This window comes from Sturnira hondurensis, unplaced genomic scaffold (genome assembly GCF_014824575.4).
Source record: "Sturnira hondurensis isolate 20B ecotype Veracruz unplaced genomic scaffold, ASM1482457v3 Scaffold0016663, whole genome shotgun sequence".
NCBI lineage: Eukaryota > Metazoa > Chordata > Mammalia > Chiroptera > Phyllostomidae > Sturnira > Sturnira hondurensis.
Genome location: NW_028089294.1, coordinates 11,984,110 through 11,995,669, shown reverse-complemented (window position 1 = coordinate 11,995,669; position 11,560 = coordinate 11,984,110). Strand labels below are relative to the sequence as shown.

Sequence of the window (11,560 nt, the reverse complement as noted above, 5' to 3'; positions counted from 1 at the left end):
GGCAGAGGGGAGAGGGGTTACTGGGTGGAGGGGGAGCTAAGGGAGAAAAATCAGGACAACTGTAATAGCATAATCAATAAAATATAATTTAAAAAATAAGATAGTGTCATGCAGGGAACTGGAAGTCGTATGCCACAGAGCTCCAGCTACATTGTACGCCTCCCTTCTAGCAGTGTCTCCCCTGGCCCCGTGCGCTCCTGAACACAAAGGGTGGCATCTAACCCTAGCACATTTCCCTGCACCCTTATGGCACCTGCTTGGAGTTCCGACCCGTGGTGGAAAAGCTCTGTAAGTCCTTCTTCTCTTTTAGTTTCAGCTCAAAGCCCTTCCATTCAAGTTGGCAAAGTGAAAAGAGAAGAAGAGACACTAGAAAATTTGAAAAAAGACAAACACAGCTCAATACCTTACAAAACATCTTCATGAGTCCAGGAGTATTTTAATTCAAACGAAGTTACTTAACATCCATGATTCAGAGGGCATTGAATGAGTACCAAAAACACTATTTACATGGTAATAATTTGTATTTTTTAGAAATCTAACATCATCCTCAGATCCTTCAAGAGTTCCGTGTGTCTTACATAGACAATTTCTGTATTTAGCACTGTGTCTGGCAACACTGATGGTCATTTCTCAAAAAACCTTGCTCACTATTACCAATGCTTGCTATAGACCTACGGCAGAGGAGACACGTCCCTTCATACATTCTGATTACAAGTTTCCAGCCCCTTCCTCCCAGAGCCCAATGTCTCAGCATTCCTGCTGGGGTGACCCCCTCCACAGAGGTTACAAATTGTGGTGCGAACTAGCTGATCAGTCCCCGTTCTTAGCAGGTTCTGCAAGCAGACCCTCCAGAATTTTTTAAGGAAAATAAAATGTAGAAACTACCACATCTTTAAGTTTTGGAGACACTGAATGTAATGGAATAATAATAAAGAAAATAAAACTATGTGCAAGTCACTGTCTGACCCTGCCAGAAGCCAGTTTTCTGTCAGATTCCTCCTTCAAGTTGCAGCTCCAGCTTCTGTTCTGGGGTCCTTAGAGGCCTGGTGTTCAAGATGCGCCTTCTTGATGAGGTCCTGGGGACTGTGGTGACGAAACCCAGGAGGAGAGTCACTGGGTCCTTCCGCCTCACTGTCACTGCAGGTATGTCACCGAGGTGAGCAGCATCTGATAGTCAGCTCCTTACTTGATACTCACTCATTATGTGGCTGTTTCCACCAGTTTCCAAGGACAGGGAGTTTGCAGTAGCTCCTCTAGGACATGTCTCTACTCCCTCAGTAGCCACCCACTGTCACGACTGCTTTGCGATCATTAGAACCTTCAGTAAAACCCACCCCGGTTCTCGGGGGTTGGCTCTGACATCTCTAATAGGGGTTCTGAAACCGCCAAGAAGGAGGAGGCCCTAGGCCAAGGCATGCATTTGAAATGGGGTCAGTGGATGGTTGCATTTTCAGCAACATGAAGAGAGGGCTCCTCTGTCAAAAGTCTGCTAGTCAGTTCACATCTTTCATGATGAACTAAGGAAAAGAAAGAGGAGACTGAATTTTCACTGGGCAGAACATTTGCTTTGGGACCATGCAGAGCTTAAATCTGTGCTAATTTGTATGAGTGTAGAATATGTGTCTTTAATAAACTCTATAAACATGTCCCTCAACCCAAAACTTTCTTTACTACAGAGCCCCAGCACATTGAGACAGAGCAGGTAGAAAGCCTCATGTACTTGGATCACACAAAGAATAGTAGGTAGGGAAGCTGCACGCTTTCTAAGAGGAATAGCTAAGGGCCTTATTGAAACTTCTGCAGGAGAACAGGATGAGGACCTCGGGAGGGTGAGAGTACCCAGGAAGTGGGCACCACATGGGTGACTCTCCAGGCCAGCTGGAGGGCCATGGGAGGCCTACTCCTACACATACCATATATATATATGAACAGTTATATCCTATATATGTGAACTTTAAAGGTTACAGGTTAAGCAGCTCAGTGATTTTCAATAGCATGATGGGAGCTTTGTTTCTCTTTTTTAATTTGGTTCCTTTAAAAGATAAATGGAATGAGGGCTTTCCGAAATTTAGGGTAGTCCTTGAAGATCTTGTGGTAGAACCTAAAAGATAAGAAACAAATAATTATAAAGATAAACAATGTGCGAGGTTTGCTGGGTCAACCTACCCTTATTCAGGGCCTGACACTTCCTGACGGCCATTTGTCCATCTTCTTTCTCCCTCCTGCATCCTACTTTTATAAATGTTTAGAGCTTCATGCATTGGGAAATATAAATGAGAGGACAGCAGGATGGTTGCACAAGATTCTGAATGTGCAACCACTGAATTGTACATTGAAAATGGTCAATTGAGTCAAGTATGTTTTACCACAGTAAAAGAAAGTGTAATAGCCAGAAAGATGTACTCCACAAATTCAGCTGAGAAATGTAGGAAACCAGAGACACTGAAGGCTCTGGACAAGGTTAACCCTAGAAAAACATTCCCAGGGAAGTATCTCTTCATCAGGCCTGGGATGCCAAGAAAATGTTACCCTGGGTTATGGGTTGAATCGTGTTCCCACAAAATATATGCTGAAGTCCTAACCCCCAGTAATGAGACTGTGACCTTATTTTGGAAATAGGGACACTGCAGACATAACTTATTAAGTTCAAATGCAGTCATCATGGAGCAGGGTGGGCCCTTAATCCAAATGACTAGTGTCTCCAGGAGAAGGGGAGAAAAGACACGGAGACACAGGAGAACAGGCCATGTGAACACAGAGGTGAAGAGCAGAGTGATGCAGCTATGAGCCATAGAAGACCAAGGTGGCTGGCCTCCACCAAAAGCTAGGAAGAGGCAAGGGAGGGTTCTTCCCCAAACCGTCAGAGGGGACATGCATGGAGATCAGATAGCACGATTCCTCTCCAACTTTGTTCTTCTTGAGATTGCTGTGGATATTCAGGGTGTTTTGTGGTTCCGTATAAATTTTTGGATTATTTGTTCCAGGGCTGTGAAAAACGTCATTGGTATTTTGATAGGAATTGTGTTGAATCTACAAGTTGCTTTGGGTAGTATGGACATTTTAACAATGTCAATTCCTTCTGCCCACAAGAACAGTATATGCTTTCATTTATCTGCATCTTCAATTTCTTTCCTCAGTGTCTCATAATTTTCTGAGTATAGGTCTTCTATCACCAAGGTTGGAGGAACCATGCTACCTGATATCAAACTATACTACAAGGCCATAGGAATCAAAACAGCATGGCACTGGCATAAAAATAGCCATATAGGTCAGTGGATCAGAATAGAGAACCCAGAAATAAACCCATGTCTTATGGTCAATGAATGTTTGACCAAGGAAGCAAGAACATATAGTAGGGTAAAGACAGCATGTTCAATAAACGGGGTTGGCAAAATTGGACAGATACATGCAAAAAATGGAACTAGACCATCTTCTTACACCACATACAAGAATAAACTCAAAAGGGATTAAAGACTTAAACGTAAGATTCAAGATCATAAAAATCCTAGAAGAAAATATAGGCAGTAAAATCTCAGGCATTGCTCTTAGTAATATTTTTTTTCTTGATCTACCTCCTTGGGCAAGGGAAACAAAAGAAAAAAAAGCAAATGGGACTACATCAAACTGAAAAGTTTTTGCACAGCAGAGGAAGCCCTCAACAATGTGAAAACACAACCCACTGAACAGAACACATTCATCAATGGTAACTAAGAGAGAATAAAACCACTCAGTCTGGGACATCTGTTTCGGCCACCCTGGGAGATTAATACATCCTGTAATTAATACACCCTGTAAAGAGGTCTTCTGCTTAGGTGGCCTGGCTCTCCTCTAGAAACTGGTAGCTCTCAGGTTATAATCACAAAGCGGTCTGTTAAAGCTCATTAGTCTGGAGTGAGGGACTGTTAGTAATACTGAGTCACAAGGCATGGCTGGACGTGGGTGCTGCGATGAGAGAGATGTGGCGAGCTGCCTCCTGCAGAGCCCAGTTAAGGCTATAAAAAAGACACCCTCTTGCTCTCCCTCCAGAGATGCTGACATAAAAGGATAGGGTCTCAGTCTGGATTCCATTGTTGCACAAGCTGGAACCCTCGGGTGCAACTGCTGTCCCTCCTGTGACCAAGTCTGACTAAGTCCGTGCTTCTCAGGGCCCCTCCCTCAAACGGTGTGCCAATGCCCACTCCCTCTCGACCTCCGACCTCAGGGGTTGGGGGCTTGCAGGGGCACAACGACACAGTCTGAGGTAGGGGAACTGCTATCCTGACTCTCTTATGGGCTGGGGACCCTCTGCTGCCCTCCACTCACCCCCCACCACAAGTCCAGGAGGTGACAAGAATAGGTCATGAGGAGAGCTGCTGTTTCATTCATTTCTGGCAGGGCTCTGCATGAATTCCCTGCTGGGGAAGAGAACCCATTCTCAGGGTAACCTCCAAGACTATGCAATTAATCAGTAGCTGGACTAAGACGCCTGTGTAGGAGCTTAAGGGGTTCCTCTGGGTCCTGGTTTCAAGACTGTTTCCCTCCCCTCTGAATTCTCTCTCTCTCTCTCTCCTTCCCACTCTCCCTCTTCCTCCCTTCCCCCTTTCCCCAGTAATCACAGGCATTCTCTTTCCTCCAACTGCAAAAGCCATTTTAGAGAAAGGACCTGAAATTGCCATTTAAAGCCTGATAACAACTTAGTATCTTACCCTTTCCCTGCCAGTGATACTTTCCATTAACACTCTCGTCGCCCTCATTCCCGGTGCAGGGGCTGGGAAGCAGGTGGGAGCTGGGAAAGCTTCAGCCTAGACCTAATAGGAGGAAAGGTCTAAACCCCAGCAAACCTCCCGGCATCTCCCAGGTGATTGGACAGTCCTGAAATCGTGTCCCACAAGTAATTGCTTACTGTACCTCCCAGGAAGCCAGCAATGACCTTGGCTATGGTTTACGGAGGGTGGGGGCAGGGGCAGCAGAAGAGTACCCAAATTAGCCCTGGTATTACATGGATTCCAAGGAAAGGATCCTGCAGTTTCCAGGAATCTGTGATGCCCTGAACTGGTAGCACCAAACCTAGAATTAAAAATAGCAGCCACTGGGCCCACACAGGGCTAGCGCTTTCCGGTGGGGGCTGGTTATACCCTGGCTATCGCTCAGAATTATCTGTGAGGCTTTAGAAAGAGCTGAGCATGGTCCCATGCATGGAACACACATTGAGAAATGCAACAGAAGTGAACTGAATTAAAGCATAGAAATGGAAGCTGCTTGTTGTTCCTGCTGACTCTTACCAACCCGTAGCCATCACCAGCTAAGCCTGCGGGAAGGGCAGGCAGACAGCCTGAGTCAACCGACCTCCGTGGACACAGGGCACTGTTCTCTGGGAAGCCTTCTTCAACAAGGGGGCCCAGGGACTCCCTGAGTTACCTGGAGGGCCTTTGTCTACCTGGCTTCATTGTTGCTCCTAGAAAAATACTTGTTCTTGCCACCTCACCTGAATTCCAACTTCAGGGAAAGCCCAAGAAGTCAGGCTTCACCAGTACAGATTACAGTGAAACGAGTGTCTTAGGTTCCGACGTCTGACTCCGTGTGCTGAAAGCCTGTTTGGAGAGGAAAGCTATGTGGACACCGCCACCTGGATTGAAGAGTTTACCTGTGGTGGTGAAAAGCTCGCAGCCCAAGGAAGCAAAGTGAGAAGAATGCGAATGCAAGTGCTGGGAGGGACCAGGTGGCCAGGGCAAAGCCCATCCATTCGACGATCTCACCAAGGAAATTGGCTCCTGAAACGTATGTGAACAGGCCACCTGTGTGCACAGGAATCCAAGGTCAACCATCAGAACTGGATCATCAGGACATTAAAACCCCTCTGCTTTGTTCCAAAATACACAAGGGTAAATATATATACATATGTACAGGGTAAGTGTGCGGCTGGACACTCTCTTCCCAGTCATCACAGTTTGGTGGCATCCACTTGGGGACAAAGGACAACAAAGCGACAGCAGCCCACAGAATATCCTGGAACCACGAGGAACAGCCCCAACTGCCTGATGGGCTCCGTCTGGATGTCTGACGCACGCGGGAGCCCCGGCTCTCAACAGGGCAAGGGTGAGGGGCAGGGGGCCTAGTTTTGTCTCACTCCATTAAGTAATGTTTCCAGTCCACCTCTCACCGTTTCGCCATTTCCTGGACACCCACACCTCTGGTCGGCACAGCTCATGTTCACAGTCACACGGGGTCAAACAACAAACAGGATGAAAACAGTAACACTGATGTGAGAAGGAACTCGTTTCTCCTTTGGCCTTTGCCCTCCCGAAGCAGCACACTCTGCTCCAGTTTAAAGGAGGGTGGGGGCAGCAGGGCTTTGGCCTCATGGAGCCCCGGGAGGTCTGCTGCGACCGATGTTTTTAAGGTTTCTTCCTATCTGGCCATGTATTCTGGTAACAGAACTCCCTTAGAAATCACCGTATTTCTAATCAAAGTAAATGTATCCATACTCGGAGTTTCTGCCTCACACCAAACTGGCAAAGTGTCACCTAAAACAAATATTTTTCCTTCTGTGGTTATATAAAAATATTTTTAATATATTTATTGACTATGCCATTACAGTTGTCCCATTCCCCCCCTTCACTCCCCTCCACCCTGCACACCCCTCCCCCACCATTTCCCCTCTTTCGTTCATGTCCATGTGTCACAAGTTCTTTAGGTTCTGTATTTCCCATAGTATTCCTGCCCGCCCCTCTGTCTATTTTCTACCTACCGTCTATGCTACTTATTCTCTGTACCTTCTCCCCACTTCTCCTCCTCCCACTCCCCTGTTGCTGACCCTCCATGTGATCTCCATTTCTATGGTTCCACTCCTGATCTAGCTGTCCTCTTAGTTTGCTTTTGTTTTACTTGTGGTTGTTAATAACTATGAGTTTGCTGTTCTTTCGCTGTTCCTATTTTTTATCTTCTTTTTCTTAGATAAGTCCCTTTAACATTTCACATAATAAGGGCTTAGTGATGATGAACTCCTTGAATTGACCTTATCTGAGAAGCACTTTATCTGCCCTTCCATTCTAAATGAGAGCTTTGCTGGATAGAGCAATCTTGGATGTAGGTCTTTGGATTTCATGACTTGGAATACTTCTTTCCAGCCCCTTCTTGCCTGCAAGGTCTCTTTTGAGAAATCCGCTGACAGTCTGATGGGTACTTCTTGGTAAGTGACTGTCCCCTTATCTCTTGCTGCTTCTAGGATTCTCTCCTTCATTTTAATCTTGGCTAATGTAATTATGATTTTCCTTGGTGTGTTCCTTCTTGGGTCCAACTTCTTTGGGACTCTCTGAGCTTCCTGGATTTCCTGGAAGTCTATGTCCTTTCCAGACTGGGGAAGTTCTCCTTTATTAGTTGTTCAAATAAGTTTTCCACTGGTGGCTGTTCCTCTTCCCCTTCTGGTACCCCTATAATTCAGATGTTGGAACGTTTAAAGATGTCCTGGTGGTTCCTAAGCCTTTCCTCATTTTTTGGAATTCTTGTTTCTTCCTTCTTTCCTGTTTGGTTGTTTCTTTGTTCCTTCTGGTCCACTCCCTTGATTTGAGTCCCAGTTTCCTTTCCATCACTATTGGTTTCCTGTGCATTTCCCTTCATTTCAGTCAGTTTAGCCTTCAAATGTTCCTCTAATTTGTGGCTAAAATCAACCAATTCTGTGAGCATCCTGATCACCAGTGTTTTGAACTGTGCATCTGAAAGGCTGGCTATTTCTTGGTCACTTAGAATTATAGGCTCTGGGGCTTTGAGCTGTTCTTGAGTCATAATGTTTGGTCTGTTCGCACCTGTTATGTATGAGGGGCAGAGCCTTAGGTGTTCACCAGGGCAGGGTGGCCCAGTTGCTGGGTTGTGACACGGTCTGGCTGAGTGGTTTGTTGTTGCTGGACTTCTGTACAGTTCAATTTTCACTGCTTTGGCTGCGTTTTTGTTTCTAAAACTTAGCTGTCTTTAAATTTAGTTGTGGGAGGGGGCACATTGTTTCCACCTATGCCTCCATCTTGGCCAGAAATCGTCTAAAAAATATTTTGTTTTTTAAATCATTCTCTAATATAAGTCAATAGCTGAAAACGGACCCTGGCAACCTAACTTTTAAGAGCTTTCTCTTTCCTTCTTGGTCTAGTGACTGAGTGAAGATTTAAACATGGAAACCCCTGAAAGTTCCCTTCCTTAAGGAAGACACGGCAGCAGCGGTTTCCGGGCTCTGCTTCCCCAGGCCCTGAGAGGAACCACCGACCCACTGAAAGGCGTCTATAAATTGTCCGTGAATAGAGCAAATGATACATCTCAACCCATGCTATTATTTTTGTTTGATGCAGGTACTGGTGGGATGTTAGCAATACTTATTTATTCAAATGTGCTATTGAATTCATAGTAGCTTTGTTATTTTCTAATCAATGACTACTAATCTGCACTAACACCATTTCATAATTTATAAAAAAATTTTTAGAGAAAGAGAAGGGGAAGGCAGGGGAAAGACAGGGAGACAGACCCTTACGTGACGGAGAAACATGGATGGTCTGCCTCGCGCACGTGCTCCAACAGGGGACCAAACCCACAGCCCAACCACGTGCCCTGCTGGGGAACTGAACTGGCGACCTTTCGCTCTGCAGAATGATGCCCCACCAACTCAGCAATCCCAGCCAGGGCCAGGAAAATGGGTTCTATGTACCCATTTAATGTAATGGGTTCTATTTACATAAAAAATGATGGGACCCACAATCTACACAAATATGTACCCAATGATATTGGACTGCTTGGGCTGATTGGCTCCCACTTGCTTATATTTGTTAGCTCACACCCGGATTTCTTGGGAGCAGTTAGGATTTATTTCTGAAAATGCACTTGTGAGACAGCCCATCCCAGTCTTTGATTAAGTAAATATGGTTCTTTGTACCTTTGAGAACATAATACAAGTGGTAGGAAATAAGCAAGTACTACCCCTGACTACTCATTAGATAAACCCAGCGAGACTTATTGGAGAGGACCAGTTTGCTGAGCATGCGTGATTCAGCTCTATTTGCTAACCTAGGAAATACCAATTCTCTTTGCAAACATGAGAGTTAATGTCTGTGTCACTTAAATGGGCCATGGAGTGCCCAGATATCTGGGTAAAACATTATTTCTGGGTATGTTCATGAGGATATTTCTGGATGAGATTCATGTTTGAATTGGTAGACTGAGTAAAGCAAATTGCCTTCCCCAAGGTGGGTGGGCCTCAGCCAGTCCACTGAAGCCTGGATAGAACAAAACGGCAGAGTAAGGAAGAAATCACTCTCGCTGCCTGACTGTCTTCAAGTTGGGACATCGGTCGCTCTTCTCCTGCACTCTGACAGGGACTTACCCCACCTGCTGTCCTGGGTCTGTGGCTTACATGTGGCAGATCACGTGGCTTCTCAGCCTCCATAATCATGCAAGCCAGTTCCTTCTGATAAACAACACAGATCTCTATTTCTGTCTATGTCGTATTGGCTCTGTTTCTCCTAAGAACTCCAACACAGCACATGATACTCTCACCAACTTCAACGAGGTAGCAGACTATCTCCGCCCCACAGAAGCCTCACTCTCCCCACCCCCATCTTCAGGGCATTGTGATCTGGCACCTTCTGAGAACCCTTGTACCTCTCTTGAACTTCGGGGTGCAGATCTGAAGCATAAATGTGTTGTGGGTTGGGATGGGACATGGAGAAGTCCCTAGAGAGTCACCAAATTGCCATACATTGTGCCATTTGCACCCTCATTGCACACTCTTCATTGGTTACTCACATCATAATCCCTGGGACAGGCTCAGGAGGAAGGGTGGGAACCTGGAGGACAGGGGAGGCGATACCTTGTGGGATCTTATAGATGATTTCTCCAGGCTTCCGGAGCTGGCACAATAGATAGTCACTATGAATGTTGATTCCCATTCCCAAGATAAACAGGAAGACACCTAAGCAAAGAAGAGATAGGGAAATGGAAAAAAAATGCATTCTGATTTTGATGTTTTTCTCACAAGCTAAGTGTTTTTTTCCTAAAAATGAGGGAAGAACATTGAACTTCAAATTCTGGGAATGGCACTGGGATGTGGCAGATTAAAGAGGGGGCTGTAGTTGTCCCCCCGAGAGCACACCCAGAACTTGTTTTTGTTTGTTTTCCTCTGTTTCTGTGGCTCCAGAACATGCTACTGTGCACACGCACTGGCATTTGCACAACAAGCCCTCTGGTTGTGCGTGTTCTCAAATATTTGCTGTGGCTGCTGTGTGGCGAGGTGTCACTGAAGACCAGGTTCATGTGAAGGTCACCGTAGCAGCTCAGGCAAAGCATGAGTAGGAGTAGGACGACCTTAGTGCAGGAGAGATGAGCCTCATTGGCACATGCTTTGGAGTGAGGGGCAGCAGCTCTTCGCTGGTCGATAGAATGTGATGTGTGATGTAAAGAGAACAAGTGAGGAAAATCCCGAGAGTTTGGGTCTGAGCCAAAATACTATATAAACAAGTCAAACCTTCCTGGATTTTAGTTCTTCTCGCAGATAACGAAACCAATGCCATGATCAACTTTATCTACAGTTTTAGAAAGGTGGTCAGGAAAAGTCTGAGACGATATGTGAATTGAAAAAGACCTAAATAAAGTGAGGGACAAAGCTTCATACCAGTATGGGGTCGGAGCGGTCTAGGCAGAGGGCGTGGTCTGCACAGAAAAAGCTCTGGAGCAGGGCAAACTTGGCCATTTAAAGCTCAGCAGGAAGGCCACTGAGGCTACAGCACAGTGAATGAGGTGGATGAGACAGGAGATAAGGTCAGGAAACCAGGCTGAACCAAGGGCAAGAGGGTGTCAAAGGCAATGGGAAGGAATTTGCATTTTATCCTGCAATCTCATCGGGGAGTTCTGAGATGAGAAGTGGCATGATGTTTTACAAAGCTCTCTCTGGCTGCTATATGGAGAAAAGACTGGGATGAGGGTGGGAGAAGGGGAGAATGGGATCACTGAGAGGTCACTGCAATAGGGTGGGGCGAGGTGATGGTGATTCCAACTGTGCAGAGCAGTGCTGGGGCTGGGGGGGTGGGTTCAGGTTCACTTACCCAGGATGAACCGTATGTCTGTGTACCACTCAGCGGGGTAGTCAGCGCAGTAAGTCAGGTAGTAGCTTTGCAGGAGTCCGTTTGCCATGCAGAAGACAGAGCCTCTGAAAACTACCCTGATTGGAAAAGGCCTCCCTCTATTGAGGAAGGCGTAAACAAATGTCCTAGGATGTACAGGGGACAAAGGTCAGGATTGTTGTTACAAATAGATATATCAACAAGAGGCAAAGGTTTCAAAACAGATAATCACATCAAACCCAGTTTTAAAAACAATTAAATTTGTGCAATAAATGAACATTATCCCACTCTAAAACAAGCATTCATATTTGTCTTGTTTCATTAAAATCCACTGCAGTCACCATTTATTATCTTCTTTTAGTCTTAGCGTAGTCTTGAAAGGTCAATGACACGACCAACCGGTAGTTAGTAAATTCAATCCTAGGAGCCCAGGGTTGGATGCTGTGCTTTCTATAAAGCAGTGAAGCCCAGATTATACGGGAAGAAAG

At 45.7% G+C, this 11,560-nt stretch overlaps 1 protein-coding gene across 2 annotated transcripts in view; it reads right to left on the bottom strand.

Moving 5' to 3' along the window:
• Positions 1-2,023: 2,023 nt before the first annotated feature.
• SRD5A2 (steroid 5 alpha-reductase 2) overlaps positions 2,024-11,560 on the bottom strand; it is a 40,222-nt gene continuing 30,685 nt past the window's right edge. Inside the window, exons 2-5 of one of the 2 annotated variants that reach the window (XM_037066876.1) lie at positions 11,055-11,218; positions 9,824-9,925; positions 5,624-5,774; positions 2,024-2,101 (exon numbers count right to left, since the gene is read on the bottom strand). In XM_037066876.1, the coding sequence (XP_036922771.1) occupies positions 2,035-2,101; positions 5,624-5,774; positions 9,824-9,925; positions 11,055-11,218 (484 nt within the window). In that variant the 3' untranslated portion in view covers positions 2,024-2,034. The remainder of the gene's footprint in view (positions 2,102-5,623; positions 5,775-9,823; positions 9,926-11,054; positions 11,219-11,560) is intronic. The other variant, XM_037066877.1, reaches the window with a different exon arrangement.